The following is a 22,385-nucleotide window of genomic DNA, read 5'->3' on the forward strand; positions in this document are numbered from 1 at the left end:
GTTAAATGGTAGAATTCAGGGCCGTAACTTCACATGGACGCAGTCAGCAAAGTGCCATTTTTCGGAGGTAGAGCAAGGTTTTTTCCGTGCTTGCTCCTGTTTTGGTGACTGTGTGCACGACTGAAGAAACATAATCCAAGAAGAGTTAGTGCCATTAACAATCTGGGACTGCAATGCACTTGTGTTGTCAATATAATGATTTTTTCCCCCACAGTTTGCAGACAGATACGCCTATACGTGTGCACCGTGATCTGTGCCATTTGAAAGATTTTACTCGTACACTTTTTCTAAAAATCATACAAACCTCTCTCACAACATGGACATTTTCATCTTCAGGTTCATAACCAAAAGGCAATTATATTTCTTCATTCTAGTAAGTTGTATAAAGGTATATTCATTCAGCTGATTAAATCTTTTTCTTGCTCTATCAGCGCGGCAGGTGTGTGTTCCATCTGTTGTCTCTAATATCAGTAGCACACATTGTTTAAGCATAGATGAACACAACAGATCCACTGTGAACACCTTCATCAGGGATGGTGCAAAATAACCACACAAACTCCAGACATCAAACTTGTCTGATAAAGTGTGATATTTTACACACAGACTGTAAGTTTGGACTTGTTTTCAAGGGCATCTGGCAAATGTAGCAACCTCAAGCCTCACACTTTTGGTGCCAATGACCTGTGTGACCTTATGTGGACAAACAGAATCATAACTGCTCATTCAACTGTGTTTACTTCACAGTTACAGTACTTTCTACTCCACTGCAAAAATATCAGTACATTATAATGGAGAGAGCGCTTACCGTAATAGAAAAACTGATGCCAATGCGATGGCCATGATCATATCAGGTTCATGGACAGAGTTCTTGCTCTTTGCTTTGCATTACAGTACAAGGCTAGCAAACCTGTCTCTCTCTCTGCCAATGGGCCGACAGTTGAACTCGAATCTTCACCAAATAACTGAACAAACGTTGCATCAGGACGTTGCAATGTCGGTGTGATACTGTACAGTGGCATGCAAAAGTTTGGGCACCCTTGGTCAAAATTTCTGTTGATGTCAACAGTTTAGCAAGTGGAAGATTAAATGATCTCCAAAAGGCATGCAATATTTTTGCAATATTTTAAGCAATATCAGTGTATTATTTAGTTTTCTACAATTTTAGAGTGAAAAAGGGAAAGCAGCACCCTTTGCTGCCCTTTTCCTTTTCTGTCATTTTGAAAATGTAAAAGATGAAAAAAAAAATGTATAAATAAAATGTATGCCTTTTGGAGATAATTTCATCTTTCACTTGCTTAACTTGTTCACATTAACAGAAACTTTGACCAGGGGTGCCCAAACTTTTGCATGCCACTGTACAGTATGTTATCAAAATCCTCACATTACACATTTTAGAGCTATAAAATAAATCATATTCTTTGTCTAAATCTATGCAATTGTGTGAAAGTATATAAAGCAAGTGCTGTATTCAGCCTGCAACTAAAGTTAAGTTCAGAGTAGGGGAAAAGTTATTTGGCATACGGCAGCATATTCATGTAAATCGACAGCAGGAAAGTTTTATTTCTGTTATGTGCAAATAATGCATTTATTTTGCAGCTGACATTGTATGAGTTAAGTCAAACATTATCTGTTGTGTAGTGTGAGTTTCTGTGTGTTTTTATGTGCTAGTGTGGGTTGTGTGCACCCACTCGCTCACACAATGACACAGCTTTTCCCCTTTAACAATATTTCTTGCCGACTTTATACGGCGCAGGATTAAAGGTATAAAAGAACCTCTGGAGCAGGAAGAGTAGATGAAAAAGGCGTTTTTAAAAGAAAGAAAAGAGAGACAAAGAAACAGACCACGAAACTCTGCTCCTGTTTCTGTTACAGGAAGCCATTTTTAGACAGTCATCCATTAAGTCTGCCGCGTTCCCATACTGTCAGCCCCTTGTGAAGCCAGAGACCATGTCAACCGAAGGTGTTAGGCAGGCAGGTGGAAAGCAGCACACCACTGGGAAGGAGGAGCGGAGGAGCGAGTAGTGGACTATGATATGAACACAACATCTTTAGGAAGAATAAGATGGATTAGAGTTTTAGCTCATTGTGAAAAGATGCTCTTCAAGAGACGCAAAAAAAGAAAAAGAAAAAGAAAAAGAGAAAGAAAGGAAGGAAGGAAGAGCCGAGAGGTGGCTGCTGCGGCTCAGCATAAAATGTATAATCACAAACAGGATAACAAAGCACTGGGACCGAAAAGGAAGAGGCTTGGAGTGAAGATTTTTGTTAAATTTGAGCCTCATCTCGTGATATTCAATCTTAAAGTCAGGCACCCTTACATGAAGAACATTTCACTGCTAAAACTGTAGTGTGCAGTGCATTGTTTGTGTGTATGTGTCTGACAGAGCAAAGGAAAGGCTGAATGGTCGGTGTGTATCTCACCTCTGGCCCCGTGTGTTCTGTCTGTGTTGTGCGGTCAATCGTTTGGCAGTCTTTCATCTTCAGGGCAGTTTTGGCGCTCTCCTGTACACAAAACAAACACACTCACATCAGCAGTGTCCAAAATCTCAGAAAAAAAAGAAAAGAACATCAAACACAAATAAATGAGAACAACTAAATACTGTCCCAGTAGACTTATGCCCTACCTCCAACTTGTAACACTAAGTACAGTTGGCTTCAATGCTTAGGTAGCCATCAATAGAGAAAGAGAGAGAGAGAAAAAACTACATCTCTAAACAACTTCAACAAACCCAAATCCATTTTTTCCTCCTCTGCTGCCGCCACTGGAAATCCAAGAGGTCATAAAACGGGGATGAATTGCAGGAGAACTTTTCTACAGCCAAATAGTGGAGCAGAGGCCATCCTCAAAGTGCACCAGTAGAGAAGAATTCATAAAAAGTGACAGCTAGTGCTGGCCAGCTCGCTAGAAAGGTCCTTCTAGGAGATAATTAATAGGTTTCCTCTGGCAGATTTACAGACGGAGGTGTAGAGAGAAAAGCGTTGGCCCTTTCCTTCCAAATACAGCACTTTTCCTTTGACCAGGAACCTGCTGGCTCCTGTGATACCACTGTGAGACTATTTTGAAATGGCAGGTTGTGAGTCCTCTGACTAGGAAGGCCCCTGACTATTCCCACCAGAAGCATTTTATGAACGATGTCACTAATCATTTTGACGTGCTTGCCCTACACTGCTCATGGGCCGGGGGAACAAAACGGGCTGAAAGTTGCAGTGGCTATGAAATATTGAGAAATTCATTAACCTTGATTAAAATTAATCAAGTAAATTAGGACAAGATGTAAGGGTAGGTTTATGAGAATGAAAGGTGGATTATTTATGATACAGCTTGAAACTAACAAATCAACAAATATATAAACTGTCCTGTTCAAATCCAGCACATGTGAGCTGACGGATTGAGATAAAAATCTGTTTTCATTAGTCATGCCTATGACTACACCAAAAAGTCGAAGAGAGCTTTCCGCAGTTAAATGTTGCAGTTGGAGCACGGTCCTTCAACAAAATGCAGCAGCAGAGAGAGGAGAAATCTCATAAAAAGTGACAGCCAGTGATGGCCAGCCAGCTAGCAGGTCCTTCTAGGAGATAATTAATAGGTTTTCACTGGCAGATTTACAGAAGGAGGCAGAGCAAGGAGAGCATTGGCTATGAGCTGCCCTTTCCTTGAAAATGCTGCACTTTTAACTTAGCTGCGGCAGGCAAGGTTTCCCTTTTACACTCACATAGACATAGACATATACATCCTCATCAAAGTTTATAAGAACAACACAGTCCCCCAAAATGAACAATTTTATAAATTTGACAGGATGACCTTTCTTTCAAGGGCATGTGGTGAAGATGAAATCATGGTCAGTCTGCAGTCTTGGCTGCAGCAAGGATAAGGTCTAGCGTTAGAAAACTATTTATTGATATACAAATGGGTAGATATGCAGACTTTTGCTACTACAAGCAAACACAAGCATAAGACATGAGACATACCACTCTTAAGTGGCAGTATATGTCTGGAAATCAGATCCAGCTGGTGGCAGGAACCAGAACAGCACTGTCAGAAAGAAGTGCCAAACAGATGAACACACACACACGCACACAGTCACAAAGACACACACAGATAAAGCATCTGTGTGTTTTTGTGCATGTGCAAGCAAATGCATGCCCCAAAGACTGATTGATGGAGAGAAGGAAAAAAAACACACTCTGTCACTTGGTGGCATCACCATGACACCATATGGGTACAAGGGGAGAGAAAAAAGTGGGTAACGAGAGAAAAGAAAATGAAGTGAAATGAATCAAACAATGTAAATAGAGGAGGTTATCATAGTGTATCCAGGTTTGACGGCTTAAAGGCTACGTCTGGTGAAAGTCTGTGATTTTGTTATTCTAAATAAATCATATCGTAACTTAACAATGATTCATTCAATTAACAACACTGTGTATTTTTCCACATGTGCTACACACATCTTTGTCATCATACTGTAGATGTAAGCATACGCACTGTAGCTTATTTCAAGTCACTCCCATACATAACATCCTGTTGACATAAATACTCACAATACTCATGTATTTACTTAAAGCAGAAGTAAGCGATCCGGTCGTTTTGGCTAATGCTGCGTTCCAGGCAGGCTTTTGAAACCGTAAGTTACGGCTTCAAGTCACGACTTATGACTTTGTAGCGTTCCAGGCAAACCGTAACTCGTGTTTTTCCGACCTGTTTTACCTGTGAAACTGCACTATAACGACCACTCGTGTTTTTCTGACCCGTGAACTCGTACCAGATCGAACTGGTACGACTTCACAGGTCGGAAAAACACGAGTTACGAGTTGCCTTGAACGCACCATAACGTCTTGTCAGCCGATGGAGTTAGCAGCCCCCGCCCTCGTCATGGATCTATTGGTCCTCGTCCCTACTGTATGTCACCACATTCACATGCATCCCTTGGCTGCACACACAGAGAGGACCGCCCCTTTATGCCGTTCTCTCTCCTCATTGGATTAAATTTGTAGGATACAAGAAAAGTTTTCTCCTCAGCTTACAGCAGAGCAGAGTGACTGACAGACCCGTGTTTCGGACCAAACACTCTATGTAAGTGATTGCCGTCGGAAGATATAACTATTTAAGACTTATATTAACACAAAAATTCCGCTTACTTCTGCTTTAATGTTTTAGTGATGTTTGATAGTTGTGTCTTGCTATTACAAAATGTTTACCACTCTCTAAAAACTGAAACTATACATTTCTGACCCGTAAATATGCAGTAGGAGTCAGGTTTGTCTTGCGACCACTGCTACTACTTCTTGATCTTTATAGTTTAGATAGATATATTCAGTTCCTGCTTTATTAGCTACTGTACACTGTCAAACTTAATGCAATCCAATGCAACTTCCCGGGTATTCATTTTAGCTTTACAAAGACAATAAGGGTCAATTTTGACTAACGTTGTCAGAGAGGTTTCGATTTCCATTAATAGTTATCTTATGGATGGTCATGTTCATCTGTTTTAGTGTTTCCAATCTCAGAAACGGAGAGAGGTTAGGAGATACCAAGAGCTTCAGGGAGACAGACACAGAGTGTACGTGCCCACCTTGAGATATTTCTTGACAGACCTTGGATCGGGCCATTGAAATATTACTGTCACACTGCTGATGTGCTGTGTGTGTTTTTAATCAGTAATTTACTGCGTCAGCCCAACCACATATTAAAGTTCCTGACAGAGGTAGGTGAAACAAATTCTGCTTAATAACCTTCTTGATCACAACACTATAATCTTTTGACAATCTTGAACTTTTATGACAGCTAAAAATATAAGCTGTAGCAGCCTCCGGACAAATCAATCAAACTTAGCCATTGAAGACTGTCACAGTGAAATACTATCATCTTAAAAAAAAAAGAAGAAGCTCCAAGCTCTTCTCAAACTTCTACTCAGCTCATTTGGAGTATAGTTCAATTCAGCTCTTTTTAATTAATGAATTCCATTTCCTTGTGAATTTAGATGATAATTACATGTAATATTCATTGCAGATTATTAGAAGCTGCTGTGTGTATTTATCGAAAATAGAACAAACCACAGGAAATGATTAACTGCGATTTTAAAAAAAAAAGGCAGAAATTATTGTTAAATGAACTGTTGCACGCTGACTCTACACATAATGGAGCTCCTTTGTTGAATGGCTATTGGATGAGAAAACAGCTCCAGGTCTGAATAGTAGATAACTCTAGGTCTAGGCCCACCTTTGTTTTGGAGGAAATGTACCACTACCTGGGCATGTAGCTGTCTGAGTGGCCATTTAAGTCCTCAGATAAATCTAAGGTGTGAATACAAATGTGCTCAGCTTTGATATCAGCTCCACATCAGGTGCACGCAGCACTGAATACATTCCACAGAGACAGAGAAGTGTGAGGGTGCTGGGGGGGGGGGTAGTGGTGGTGGTGGTGGGGGGTGCCGCTGACAGGAAGACAGAGAAAGAGAGAGAGGAGAGGGGACGAAAGAGGAAGAGCGAGAAAAATGAGACGCGAGTGCCAGAAAGTGATCAAACAAACAGATGCCAAATGAGACTCAAGTCAGTGGGTTAGACTGGCATCTCCCACAGTAAAACCATAACACTGGCACATTATGCTGCTAAGGCCTGGCATTATGTCTGCGTTACATTGCTCAGATGGAACAGGTGACAAATTACAGACGTGATGATGACAGACTATGAAAAATGCGGCCGTGTGGAGCATTTTTGCAGATGATCCAGCAATCAAGCTTCCAAAATGGTGAGAAAAAACCCCACTGGCAACACAATATAGTTTGCATTTGAATCACTATATGTAATGAGTGAGTTTGGTTATTCCAAATTTCCAAATATGGATATGACTTCATGCTTGTAATGCTGGTCTACAGAGGCAAATAAATAAAAAAAGAAAAGAAAAACAAAACAACATCCCTCTTGGCTGGACTGGAGTTCCAATAATGTTGCTATTACATTAGGCTGGCCCGAACAAGCGCTTTACATTAACAAAGATGGAACAGACAGGCTTCATAGTGTCACGCCACGAGATATAAATTGTGTGACTTTAAGCCAACTATAAAACCATTGTCACATCTATTCCCTCTCTCTTTTTTGCAGTCAGTCTTGACTGTTACTGGAGCATGTACCCTCACATACTGTAGCAGAAAATCATAAGAGAAGAGAAAACTGACAAAGCTACTTTAACACAAGTAAAACTTTCCAGTTCTTTGAAATGTTTTTTAACCTTTCTTTAGAAGGAGTCTAATGCTTGAAAGGGAATGAAAAGATTTGTGCTTCAAAGGCAATTAGTCTTTAATTTATATCCATAAAACAAATAATTTAAAGACATTCAAGCTGCTTTAATTATTCATTTCAAAGTTTAGAAAAACAGAGACCAAGAGAAAGAAACTGTGACAGAGATAAAATTAGATTTCTCAGTGGCTATACTACATCTCTGATGAGGTGTAAAGATATTTAGGCTCCTACTGTAGCGCCAACAAAGTCGGACGGAGGACCCTATTGAAATCGTATGGTTTATTATGAATTGCCTTTTTGGGGGCTTTAACATGCCCGGAAACGGATGAGACTTGGCAAACGTGTTGTCTGGCCTGGCGAAAATTTACATTAAAAAGTCGTTTGAAATGGGCGGGGCAAATTGGCTCAACAGCACCCTCTATAAACCCTCCACATTGGGGTTATTTTGGAGTATTTTGCACTCTCCTGCAGTTGCTGTTGCGTGCTGCAAGCCCACCGCATCGGTATGGGAGCTTCATTGCTCCTTGCAGCTTTAATTTCTTACTTTTGCAGAGACAGTATGAGAGACAAAAAATCAGGAGAGTGAAAGGAGCGATGACATGTGGGAAAGGGCTGCTATTCAGATTTGATTCTGGGCCGCTGCTTGCATGTGGGGTCAACCACTGGAAAGACCCACAAAGATTAAATATAAATGGCAACAGCTACAGTGTTTAACACCATTTGATTATGACAGACACGTTTAGTTTTTTGGCTATACCATTGGTTGGCTGAATTCGTCAGATGTGTCTCTTCCCATTGGCTGTTGCCCTCTTGATGCGAACAGGTTCTTTAATGTCGTCAGGGGGGAATTAATTAGTCATTATTTTTCACTAATACAGATTTAGCACACCCTGTACCAATGTCAAATTAAAAGCCCTCTAACCTTTTAGTTGATAGAATCCCTCAACTTCTTTACAGGGCTTTTACTGCTGTGCTGATGTGCTGCAGTAAATGTATGGTCACATGTCTAGTTGCTAGCATCTCTATTGCTTACATGGCATTCAGATGAGCTTGTTTCTTTAGATTCACAGATACCAATCACTAATCTCTGTCCCTCCCACTCTCCTCCTATCTCTTGCTTTTTGCGTCTTATGTTTAGTAATTGTTCTTCCTGATTTCACAATAATAGTATAGACATTTAGTTTTGATAATGGAAAGAAGGCACAGTGAATTGGAAACACTGCTTCACACCATGGAAATCCAATCGTTTCCCCTTCTAGTGCACAGTATATGATATACTGTATGATACTAAATTATATCCCCATAGGGAAATGCCTGAGACCCCGAATGATCTCGGACACTTGGACCCCACTACATGCCTGCTGCCTTCTGCTGAATTATTTTCTTTAATCTCTGGTGGGAACAAAATTTATCCTCTTCACAAAGAAATAATGAGAGCAGCCCGGGTCACGTCGATCAGGGTTGATTACATATGTGAGTCCAGTCCCTGAACTTGCACGTAGTTTGCTTTTGAATGTATGAGTGACATCCACAGAGGGCTGGTAAAAACTTTATTGATCGGCCCACCAGGATTTCTCCCCATGCTCCCAATGACCGATCCAAGTCTGGAAAAGTCTATAGTGCAAACAACAATAAAATAGCAAGTGGACCCACTGACAGTGTTGTGCTCCTGTGACAATAGCCTCTTTATTTTTGTGTTGACAGCATGTTGTGCTATTGCATACAGAGATTATTTTCTATAAAATATTAAAGTGCTTTGGCACGCTTTGTTGAGTGGAAAGAAATTCTGCCCTGGACTTATCAGGGATAACAACTTGTTTTCTCCTGCAAGATGCTGAAAGCTTCCTCACAGAGAGGTCAATATTTTCACCGTCCAGTGATTATTGTTTATACCTGCAGTACAATAGCTAACCCCCAATTCTGACTAAAGTAACACTTTGTCCCACATCCATATTTAAACTAAAAACCTGCCTGTTTTATTTAGTTTGTGGATCTTACCAGTTCACTCTGGAGTCTGAGAATCAGCTCGTCTTTCTCCCTCAGTTGCTGCAGCAAGGCCTCCTCTCTGCCGGGATCCTAAACACAAGCAACAAGACACCATGTCAGACATTACTCAGGATACTGCAGGCAGTAGTGATTTATCTAAGGGACCACATTCCCACAAAAGCGATACGAAGAGCCTAAGAGGGTGACAACATACAAGGGTGTTAGAGTGTGTGTGCGTGCGTGCAAATCTCTGGCTGTTTCCATAAATGATTATGTGTGTTTGCAAGTGTTTTATGTGCATTTATGAGTGCATTTGTTGCTGGTCTTGCTGTGTGTGTGTGTGTGTGTGTGTGTGTGTGTGTGTGTGTGTGTGTGTGTGTGTGTGTGTGTGTGTGTGTGTGTGTGTGTGTGTGTGTGTGTGCATAATTAAGTTGTCATATGGGGCATGCTGCAGGACTGTGATCCCCTCCTCTCTCTATGTGATAAACTTGGTGTGTCCTATGGTGGCACCCCAGAGCACACAGCACTCTAATATGACCTTGTGCTGTCAGGGGACATTACTGTGGGAAAGAAGGAGAGGAGCAGCAGAGAGAGAGAAGACAGAGGAGGGAGCAGAATAATGATACCAATAAAAATAACTTCACTCTTATTGGACCTTTCAAAACAACAGTTAAGAGTGCTTCGCAGCAAACGAGGAGAAATTACTAATGGTTCTAAAAATGTCTTTCATTAAAATTTGTTTGATGTTTCTAATGTATTCATGTTTGGGACTATAATTACACTGCAATTGTTATTTAACTTAGCTGTCACATTTATTCATGGAACATACTGTACATTCCTCAAGTGAAAAGATTTGACTTGAATACAGTTGATACAATCAAGAAAAGAATGTAGAAAATCTAGAAAATGTTAATCTGTCAAGCTGATTTTCACCGTTAGAGTTTTCCAACACCCTGTCGACTTTAGTCCTCAGCTGGACAAAGCTGCCGTGGAACCTCAGGCTACACACTGTGTCACCTGAAAATAATAAATGTAGCCGGACACCAGAACTGGCGGCTTTTATTAAAATATTCAACTTCATAGTGAATTGGACAGATAGCAAAAATGTGGACGAGTGACACAGTGAGAAGAGGAGGAGAAAAGGAAAGGATCGAGATAGAATGAGAGCGAAGGAGCAATAGGATGGAGCGAATGCAATGACAGACATACAGATGGTCATTACTCGTTCAAGGACATAAAAGCAGGAGAGGGAAAGAGGGGCAAGATAACAGGAGGAAAATGAGGGGTAAATGTGAGGAAAAGGGGGACAGTGATAGAGAGAGAGAGAGAGAGAGAGAGAGGGAGAGAGAGAGAGAGAGAGAGAGAGAGAGAGAGAGAGAGAGAGAGAGAGAGGGGGGGGAGGACAGAAAGGGCCTGAGGCTGAGCATGATGGTCTGAAACTGTGGGGAGCCATCTAGCTAAAGGACAGACACGGAGTCAGGAGGAGACCACAGGGAACCATATAGTTACAGCACCGTCCTTTAAAATGACCTCTCTGATGCAAACGCAGGCAGATAACCTGACACTAACCTGATGTGTTTCCTTTAAAGTGTGAGAGTGCATATGTGTGTGTGTGTGTGTGTGTGTGTGTGTGTGTGTGTGTGTGTGTACAGATGCCATTTCACCATCTGAAGAGCACGTCAAATCGGGGGTCCTTTTTCCCTCACACTTATGTCAAACACTTAGGGGAAGTGTCACAATATCCAGAAATTATAAAAGGTCAATGTACCAAAGATGTGTACAGTACTGTAGCTAAAAATGTTAGGTTGGCTTTTGTTTTGCAGCTTCCTCATTTTACAGCTCTAATTGGCCCTGAGGTCTGAGTAAAGACTTTACTTCGGTGTAAGATAATGGTCAAGGAGGACGTGGCTAAAAGCTTTGCTAAGTGCTTCCAGGGTGATAAAATCTGCACAAGAATACCTTTCCCAACAGGAAATAGAAAAATAATTAACAAAAACAAAACCCAGTGGTGTTGAATCATAGTGGACTCTGTTCAGCTGGCTTTACAGGGGAGATACTTGCATTTATAGATAATAGGAATAGCTGCCAGAATCCTACTGCCAGAATACACACACACAAGAGACAGCACATAAATTACCAACATGAGATTTGAGTGGGTCTGAAGAATAACTAACATGCTGTGACAATTACTCCATTAGTCAGACGCTAAAATTAATCTCACCCGAAAAGGACTGAAGCTCACAGCATGCGTGCATTTGTGCCCTGTGTGCGCGTGTATGACACTGCATGTAGTTGTGTCTCAAGTTAGGAACAGGCTTATGACTAAATTCATGCTCTTCACTTGTGGGGTTTGTTTATGCACTGAGTATGAACAGGGGAAAGGAGAAGGAAGTGTTTCTAAGTGGTCAAAGAAACATAGAAGGATAAGGAAAGAGACAATGTATTCAACTAAGCCATGCAGGGTTCAATGCCAAGGGGCTGAGTATGCTCATATGACCTCAATGTGTTGGCCCACAATTACAAAAGTGTGGTCTGGCCTAACTTTGTTGGCTCGTGCTCCAGTTTGTTGAGAAGCTTTCCCATGTACTACCCCATAAAACCATTGAAAAAGACGAAAACAACATACCTGAATTGAACATGACAAATTATACTGACGGCTGAAAAAAACCCTACAATATGCATAAAGTCATCCATCGGGTTGCACTCCAACCAATTTTTCAAGGCGGAATTGAATGGGAAGGGCTGAGGAAGAAAAGTGGGGCATGTGAATTTATTTCTAATGTGATTAGAATGGCCTCTGGGGATAAATCTGATCAAAATTATTGGAGTGCATCCACTTTATGTGATTTTGGATAAAGGTTGAGGCCACTCTATGCTTGCAATCTGCAGCCAGTTGAAGAGGGTATGGAGATGAATTACATCCCAGTTGTTAGGAGAAATTTTCAATTTGTTAACTATTTTGAGGAATACATTCAAGAAAATGTGAAGGTTGTTATTTATTGTTTGACTAACCCTTTCCCTTTATCAATGAATGAATTATTATTTTTTATTTATTCTACAAATTGCCTATTTTATGAAACTGGGGAAGGCGGTGTAAGAAATAACAACATGTTTACATGCTTTCTCCTTGTTATCTCTACACCAGTGGAACCACTCTCGTAAATATAACATAGGAGAAACACTGATACGCTCAACAATTACATAGGCTGTTACTACTGTATAAGGCTACAAGGGTATCCCCAATGTGACCATGACAAACCACTTCAATAACTTTACTCTGCTCTAAACCACTCTTTGAAAAGATATTCAATGTAAAATAGTGCCATAACAGAGTCGCAAAGTGTATTTCAAGCATTAATCATAAAAAATCTACAGGCAAAACGGAATTGCATTGCAATAACAATCTGTGAGTATCTTTCCGACTTTACCGAAATGTGGCACCTTTCCTCATCTCGTAATTACGAGATCTTTTATAAGGTGTGTTTTTGTATCCAGTGAATTCAATGTGCTTCCATACAAAACAAAAACAATCCTCAAAACAATAAAGGCTGATCTGGAAAGATGGATTTTAAGCTTCTCTGTAAAGGTCTCTCAGTAGTAAACACAAATATCATGCCCAGAAAAGGAAGCAATTGAAGTGTTGTCAGCCATTTCAGATGCCCCCAGTCACCTTTAGTTTTTGGTGAACCCTGATTAACAGCCAGAACTTCTTGGAGATCTAAAAGAAAATCAGTTCTAGTAGTGAAGAGAGCAAGTAAATCACACATACACACAGAGCTGCATATGTGATCACAGGACTCATTGTACAAAAGCCAAGAGAGGTGAGATTTGAGATCTCCCATGAAGATTCTGAATATTAAGTAGAATAATTAGAGAGGAAATATAATTTCACACGCTCACATGTTCATACAGTACAACTCAGTACATATAAGCAATTTCCATAAATTCCCCAAATGTACAAAATGCTGATGTACACCATTGTCCCTAAATGCAATGCGGGCGAGAAATGAAGCTTGAATTCCAAGGTAAAAACTGTGAATACATGTTGGTATGATCCAGCAACCACTTACAGCACAAAACCAAAAATGAAAGTCTTTGTCTGATATATGTCCATTAGCACATTTGCTGCTGGTGCACAATACTAAAGCAACAAAGCCAAAAGCTTTCCACATAAGTACAAAGTGGTGTGCCTAACATCCCGTCTGAAGCTGGAGTATGAAAAACTGAGTAAAGAAAGTGGCACAGTGTAGACTGCTCAAGCCAAATGAACACTGGGTGTAAGTGACATAAATCTTAATGTAAAATGTCAGTCTATGGTTATATGTTGTCTCATATGTCTGTTTGGAGACCCCTTAACAAAGCACTTAACTCTAAATATTGGATTAAAAAACATAGGCATCATGGCAACACACACAGACCTGTGAGCCCTGCATGACTGACAATAATTATGACTTTAATAGCATACTATTTATGCACACTGACACAAGAGGGCATGGAAAGCTGCTTAAGTGTGAAAAAAGAGAGGGGGGGATGAAAAACGTGTCATTTCCTCTTACAGATACAGTATCATGCCTTTAAGAATGCAGAATAAAAAAACTGTGACCTCTGTCACCTGTCTTTATGAATTAACTCGGCTGTCATCAGGATCTAAAGAGCAGGTCAACATCACTTCCTCAAGTCTGCTTTGATTCAGAAGCTTTGAAAATAAACTTTTCCGTGCATCTGTACACATGCTACACATGATGAAGTGACACTGTAATACACAAACCGAAGGACATGGTGCATCATGTCAACAGCAGCAGCCACAGATTCTATAGGTGCTCTATAATATGTGTCCCAAGTGCCTCAAAAAGGCAGTAAAGCTGGCAGGTGGCACAGAGACAGTAAGGTAACCTGTCAAAGCAGTTCGTAATATTTACACTGTTTGAAATAGAAGAGAGATGTCACCTAGACCAGATATCCTCCAATGTATAGCAGCAGCCACTGAGTCTGCAGCTATCACTGATACATTTTATATATAGTACAAAATAGTCATGAAAACGAGGCTAATTGAATACTGTGAAATATTGCACATCTATTATATTTTTATGTTACAGAGACTGGAACCCACGCACACATAGATGATAATGTAAGAGATGAAATATTAAGGGACCAAAGCCTGGTTGCAAAGACAGTCTTTAACTATGGCTTAGATCTAACAAACAGTCGAGCTTCAGATATAATTCTTTAATTGTCTGTGTTCTCTGAGTGAATTAAGGGTCTTTTGAAAGTAAAGAAACTGACCCGAGCCTTTCAAGATCCTCTGCTGCATTTAAAGCAGCAGAAAACATGTGCCTTCTGGAGCAATTTAAGTGGTTTTGAAAGTGTTTTACTGTGAATATTCAATAAAAATGTGAATAATCAAATCCGAATGTGCAAATAACGCACACACATTTATAATTAATTTGTTTTAGCAGACCACAAATCATGAGTCATGTTCCCCTTATCAGCGGGTGTCATGGTTTGTTATTTCAAAAACACAGCTCTTTAGTGTTGAGATAGCCTGGGGAAGGGCACTTAACTTGAAACATGTTGGTCTTCCCTTTTAAGCAACTGTTGCAAAGGCAAAGCAAAGAAGATGATTGACCGAATCCAGCAGATCAGTGTGAAATATCTCTGTGCCCCAACTGAACCTACTTTCTAAGATGTTGGCGTAATGAATAATTAAGATGTAAAAGGTCTATTCAAATTTCACTATTAAACGGGACCTATTATGTTAATTTCTATATTTTTATTCTGGGACTCCACTAGAGTAGCTTTGCATGATTTAAAATCCTTACTTATTTCAAACTGTCTCTATGCAGCTTCTACATTGAGCCACAGATTGAAAGAGGCAATACTGGCTCCGGGCTCTTTAAGCCCCCTCCCTCCCAAAAACTGACTTTCTTTTGATTGGCCAACTCCCAGAAGTTTGTTGAGCTGCTGCACTGAGCGCTTGCAAATGCCACCTCATCCTCCCACAGGCGTGGAGATTCAAAAAGGAAACTTTAAAAGTAAGTAATGCAACGCAATTGTGTACACTAGGGCTGTCAAAGTAAACACGTTAACGCATGCGGTTAATACAGTTAACGCCCTATATTTGACGATTAATAGTGTGTCCTGTTTTCAATCAATGCAGGACGGGGTTTGTCTCGAATTTTCCATCTTGAATGCATCCCACCCGCGTTCTGTGAAGACCCGTCGCACCTGTCGACCCGTGATCAGGTAAAACTTGATGCCATGGCTGGTTTGATCACAGACAAGAGTGGGAAAATTCAAACTCTTGGTTTGACAGTGTCAGTGCGAATGACTATTATACTAGTTGTAACTAGTAAAACTAGTCCACAAGTGTGGACTATGATGTGTTTTTATTTTTCACCAATCTGTAAAATTGCATCCTTAAATTCTAATGGATTAGTTGTTTGTACATAAATTGCATCCTTCAATACTATATAAGAAAGAATAGAAGAAAATACAAGTAAAACAGAAAATATACATAAGCATAATAAGGACCACTTGAGACACACTGAGAGAGAGAGGCAACAGAAAATCAGAAATTCAGGAACTTCTTGAGATCTCTTTTGATCACCTCTCCCTCTCTTTCACACATGAATACACCTCAGTTTGTGACAGTGTGCGTGAGAAACTGGCCATCCTCGCTGGTAATGTGTGGCTGAGACAACAGACAGAATCATCTTTTAGCGAAAAGGTTATCTTGGATGAGAGAGCCAAAAAAAAAAGAAAAAATAGAGTGGAGAGGGAGACAGATGAGTCTGGCAGCCTGCTTTGCGTTGCTGATTCAGTGAAGGTGACATTTTGCAAATGTTTACATATGTGTCACTGTGTATGACGACATACAATGTAACCAACTGCTCACAACATTGATTTGTGTGTTTATTATACGTCGTGTGTCCATGACACTTGGATCTTGATGTATATTCTAGCACATGTGTTTTTTTCAACCATCTCATACTGTAGCAGTGGTGTGGAGAACAACCTATAATAATACATTTGCAGTCATTGTAATTATACATTATTAATTTCTAATTATGCAGCATCTGACACATTGATAAATGCTTTACTATAAAAAGAAGTTCCTCATGTCTGCTGAAACAAAGGTGAATGTACACAAATGTCAATTCATTAGGTTTAAAAGTTGCCGTCCTGGACTTTTTTTAAAAACCCACTGGTGCTCTGCGTACACCTCTGGCAACAGCGAGGTTTTTTTTTACTTGAGTGATACAGTAGAACACTTTAACTGGGACAAAATCTGGTAAAAATCATGTCACATGCTTTGGGTCTAAATTAATCTAGGGCGCACTGTGACACTGCAGCCTCTCAGGTGGCTACCGTAGATTATTTTTATACCCACAGAGTCATTTTCTGGAGTGCCAGGACAAATTCTCTTCCTCTCACCCCTCCTTCACTCACTCTCTCCTTCTTCTTCCCCTCCCTCCCCCTTTTTCTACCACCCCTCCACATAAAACTCTTCCTTCTTTCCTCTCACCTCTCTCTCTTGCACGCCTATTTTCATTCTCTCCTCTTTAACCAAGTTATCTATAACTTAACGTCATCAAACTCAACAAGACTCCTTTGTATGCACCTCCTCAACTAGCTTTGACACTTTCCCCCACAGCCATTCTCCCTCATTCCCTCTCTCCTCAATATATCTTACAGTCAAGTAGAACAATGTCCTATTCTCAGTATTGCACCTATTTCCTCATATTCATCTTCTTCATCTCATGCAATATGCCCTCCCCATCTTTATGTTGTTTCTTTTCCGTGCCTCCAGCTCTGTCAAAAGGTTAGCCTTTGCCTCCTACCTTCTTACTCATTCTCTTCTCTCTTGCTCCTTCTCTCTCTCTCTCGCTTTATATGCTTATATACACAAACTCACACACACATATATATGTACATAGTACACACACATACAAACACACACAGAACAATCTCTACCTGTTTTCAGCTCCAGTCTAACCTGAATCTATTCAACTCTTGCTGCCTTCTCCTTCCTCTTTATATCCGTCTCTCTGCTGCTTCCATTCCCTCAGTTTCTACCTTTGAGAAACTATAGCCCTCTCCTGGTTGGTTGAGGAGATGTTCAGGTTTTTTAGCAACTAAATAAGGGAAAACAATACTTAAGGTATAAAAAGGTTGTATCTTTCTATGGTATTGCATTAGGAATGGAGGCACACAGATTTGCCTTCAATCACCATTTATAAGCAAGAGTTTTGTCAGGTTCATCTCATCACTTGGATGCCAGCTGGTGTCTGTTATTCAAAAAAAATATTGGCACACAAACATTTTGACAAAGTGATGCATAACTTAGAATAATAATCAACAATGAAGTGAGAAAATGTTAAATCACAGAATCGTCACATTTTCCTCCACCACAACCCTTCCCTTCCTGCCAAGTAAGTGACAGCAGCCTCACTTTTTGTGTCTTTATTACAGATTCGTCTTCCTCTAATGTCAAAAATGAATCCATGCTCTGTATTACTGCAAAACCTTGTAGGACAAACATGGTCAATCGACAGTAAATGGATTTCAGATGACAACACTTTCAACTTCGTCCACAGACATTTCAACTTTTAGATTCATCTGTATCACTGCATATTACTGCACTGAATTACTCACTAGTTTAAGATGGAGTCTTTATATTTTTGATGTGGACTTTTTCCCTATGCAATGACCTCTTCAGATCCCAATTTCCCTGTTGTCTCAGCTTCAGCCTCTACCAGAGTTTCTGTTTTCCTGCTGCGTCCCACCCTACATCTTTAATTTTTCCTTATCATCCGACTTCCACTGATACTCCATGTAGGTCAATAAAGAGGGCACACATTCACACAAACACCCTGTCCACACGCACGCACGCACGCACGCACGCACGCACGCACACACACACACACACACACACAAATAAATGCACACAAACTAAGACACAGCAAAAATACTCACAGTATTCATGTAAAACACACTGGAACATAGATGTGAGTCCATCCAGACACTCATACACATACACTTAGCAGAGCAGTTCACAAGTTGGCATTGTGACAGATATCTGGGCCTCAGTTCATGGTTGTGTTTTACTGGCTAGAGGCTTTTACTATCTGTACATCAATTTATGTGAAAGAAGGGCGAAGCAAAATACTCGACTTTCAATACAATGCTGTTCAATAAAACACCACCGAAGGCATTAACTAGAATTTCCACCTCACAGTTTTATGCCTCGGCCAAGTTGGAGTTTAAACCCATGTCTGTGCACACTCATATAATACATGTAGTGAAGCCCGAGCAGCACAGAAGAGCTAAACAGTCACCACAGTTTCAAGATGGGCACCCAAGATGAGTGTCATCAATTCAGTATCCAGCCAAACGTGGAATAGGGTCACACTCTCCCCTTCTGCTCCTGAGTTACAGAGTCTAACAATAGCCATTTTTGCCAGTCATTATGATGTCACAGTGAAGATGACCTTCAGCATACAAAACATCATCACATTAATATTTTATCCTATTGGATATTTTGAAATGAGTGTATAAATCCTTGAGTTTTGGCTCAAAACACGTTCCATAATGTGACAATGACCTTGAACTTTGACCTTTGCCCAGCAAATTCACATGAGTTCACACTTGATTCTAAATAAATGTCTGTACCAAATTTGAAGAAAGGCTTCCCTCAGGGCACACATGAAATGTATCGCTCACAAGAACAGGGACAGGTGGGAGGACGGCCATGGAGCGTCGTTGACACTTTGGCATAAAAGCACCAGAGTTGAGAGGTCTCGTCCCCACTGCTTCACTCCCCCCTGACAGTCTAACAAGAACTCCACTGCCACCAAAGTAAATCCCAGAGAAAAGCTTCACAAAAGCCTTTCCTTGGTAAACTTAAACCCTGCTCACACATACACATGCAAGCACAAGCTCTGACACACTCACTCCCTGCAGAGAGTAATAAATCTCATCTAGATCGCACAGCTATGATGGACTAGGTTGACAGAGGGGGTCTGGGGCCTGTCAAGGCAAGCAAAGCACTTTGCCCCTTTCTCATTCAATTTATCCCCATCTCTCTTGCCTTTTATCACTCTTTTTGCTCCACTCTTTCTTAGATTTCCCTTTTCTTCTCCTTCTCTGCCTGCCTTGCCCCTCTGCTCTCTTTCTTTCTATTTGATCTCTTTATGAATCATTTGAGCTGGGGTGAAAAAAAAGCCTGGTAATTGTCCTGTAAAACTGAAGGAGACAGATCAAAGGCAGATTCAGTTTTATATTTTTTGATCAGAGACAAACTGCTGCGTTCTTTTAATTGAACTAGGTTGCTCAGTGTGTTTCAGGGTTCTGTGACTGAATGCTGTCCAGCGTGTAGTTTGATTTGTAGTTACTTAAAAGCACAACAACACTGTATGCGTATAAAATGATAACATAAACTATTGTGCTGTGACATTTAAAGCTGAATGAACAGTGGGTTTTTATGAATGCTATACATTGTGCTTTCTCACATTACACATTGTGATTGCCCCAGCACCTGCAGCTTTTATGCTCTGGCTCTATGGATCAATCCACAGCTCACATTGTGCATCCATAATATATGCCTAAATATAGTTTGTCTGCTCTGTAGCAAAGTCCAGTTTTATATAAAAGCAGTATCGACTCGAGACCACAGTTTTAGCCATAATATGTAAAATACTTCCCCAATTACATTAAACCAAGCTCACTGCAGTTAACAGATCCTCTGATAGCAGCCACGAGAGCAACTGGGCAGTGGAACGGCTCAAAACCTTTTGGCATGTCAGAAATCCATCTAATATTGTGAGAGCCAAATCGTTCCCGTGATTAATCAGGCGTTGTGACCCCATCAAACTGCATGTCAAACTCTAACTGATCTGACATTTGACCCATTTCTCAAATCCGTTAAGACGACCAATTCAGGGCTAAAATACAGAATCCAAATAGTGTCTGGCCAGTTTTAAAGTTGATGTAAACTTTCTCTTTCTGGAGAGGTAATAAGATAAAGTGTGTGGATGTTGCTTAAAAAACAGATGGTAGTGGTACTTGGCCAGATGTTGGCAGAAACATCTTGCTAAACACCCAGTAAATGTCTCTTTTACACTCAAACACAAATTCAGTATTGTGTAAAAGCAACCTAAAATTGTCTGTGTTGCGTTACCTTAAATGGAAGGGACTTCTCACTGCAAGGGCTAATGGGTAGAGACTGGAGGCTGCTGGCAGGACTCGTCTCTGTGCTCTGAAAAAGACAAGAACATAAACATGAAAATAACATCAGGATTAGTTTGGTGGTATACATTGTAACTGCGGCTGGGAAGCTAGTGATGTGAAGAGAATGAGTTTCACGGCATCAGTCTCAGTTAATACTCTTCTGTTTCTCAAGCACAATAAAAACACCTGCTAGTATTTTAGCTTTTAATCCTTTTTAACTTTGTTTTGTTGTTAATTGATACCGGCAAAAGCATTACACTCACACGTCTAGCTACTGATTCAATGAGGAAATGGAGAAGGCATAAAAGACCACTTCTGTCAAGATAGGTGCTCATTTAAGCTGCTACGCCTTAGCATAGTGGTATTCTTTTACAGAATATCTGCAGGGTGATATTACATCTTGTCTCCTGATTTAGACTCCAAGCACCTTTGGCTCACAAAAATGTATAAGGACTGGTTTTAGAGGCCCTATTGTATAAACAGCACTGTGTTGTAGATGATGTTATATTGTCTTATATGGTCTCTTTCTTACATAATCTCTGTGTTTTCTAACGCCAGCTGTGGTCAGACACATTTTGGCTTCGACCAAAAGTAGGGGCAGCCATACACACACACACACAAGCTGCATACAGCACAGAGCACGCATTAACATGACGCAGTGTGCATGATGGTGTCACATGCAGACACCCACGCAGACACACACAGACATACACCCTTTTTTTTTTTTTTTTTTTAAGGAAAAGAGCAGAGACTGATTTAAATGTCACCTGTGCAAGCCAATGATAGGACAGATAGGCAAGCATGAGAGGACTGAGTCTTCATGATATTCATGTAATGCTGCATGGTAAGGACATGACAGCACACACAAGGAGGCTATGACACCATACATGACAAAGAAAATGACAAGGAACAAGGAAAGGTAAATGAGGTATGAACAAACTACTTGTTCCGCATGCTTGGTTTTCTGATGAGGTCTCTTTTTTGCCATCTGCTGCCCTTTTGCAGATTTGTATGCAAATCCCTCTTTTGTTTGTTTGAGTGAAAGGACCACACATTCAAGATGTCCCCCCCAAAAAATGCTTTTTAGGCTAAAATCCTGATGCTTTTGGCACATTTTTGGTCTACGTTCAGGTGTTGTAGGTAGCTCAGGAAAAGTCCAAATCTTTACACAGTATAAACTTGATGTTTTATTGGTTTGGCTGACCTTTTAAAGAAGCATACCTCCCTATCAGAATTATAGGTGTGCTATGGCGTCAGGCCCTCAATGTGTCATTGGTGATCAATGCCTTTTTCCATGTTGAGACACCCACACTTTCTCTCTCTCTTTCTCTCTCTCTCTCCCTCTCGTTCCCCTCTCTAATGCTTACACATTCTCTTTAAGGTCACCCCTGTCCCACAGGCCTTAACACACAACTGTCCCCACAATTAGATGTGGTTCAGTAAAAAGCCTTTCAGATTTAAGAATGGGGGAAAGCTGGCTGGAAGCTCTGGATTTAATGACTTGCACTACCCAGAAGCTAAATGTCTAAAGATGATGAATGGCCTAAGAAAAGAAAGCAGGTTTTGTAGCTTGATACACCCCTTTAATCACATCCTCACATCAGTTAAATGAAGAAATGAAAACCTTCAAATAACTCAAGATACATTCATGCCCACTCTCTCTCTCTCTCTCTCTCATTGACATTAAGATTTTTATCGAAAATAACCACCATTACCACACTCTCATGCAATTTAGTCAGTTCTCTGACAAATACAAGGTGAGGACTCTGAATTGGAAAAATGTATGGGGGATTTCATTCGTTTTTCTTTTTTGTTTGTTTTTTTTAAAGCTAGTGAGTTCTTGTGTTAAACTAAAACTGTGAAGAAATGGCTGAATGTTTCACATCTCCTTCCTACACACAGATTTAGCCCACCTGGACTTTTATAGATATTGATGG

General features: G+C 40.4%; 1 protein-coding gene across 1 annotated transcript in view; it reads right to left on the reverse strand.

The window, feature by feature from the left end:
• Window positions 1-22,385, reverse strand: part of ccser1 (coiled-coil serine-rich protein 1) — a 127,581-nt gene that overhangs the window by 62,625 nt on the left and 42,571 nt on the right. The window contains exons 8-10 of the mRNA XM_083979110.1: window positions 20,399-20,476; window positions 9,232-9,309; window positions 2,419-2,499 (exon numbers count right to left, since the gene is read on the reverse strand). Of these exons, the coding sequence (XP_083835236.1) occupies window positions 2,419-2,499; window positions 9,232-9,309; window positions 20,399-20,476 (237 nt within the window). The remainder of the gene's footprint in view (window positions 1-2,418; window positions 2,500-9,231; window positions 9,310-20,398; window positions 20,477-22,385) is intronic.

Source organism: Trachurus trachurus (genome assembly GCF_905171665.1).
Source record: "Trachurus trachurus genome assembly, chromosome: 9".
Lineage (NCBI taxonomy): Eukaryota > Metazoa > Chordata > Actinopteri > Carangiformes > Carangidae > Trachurus > Trachurus trachurus.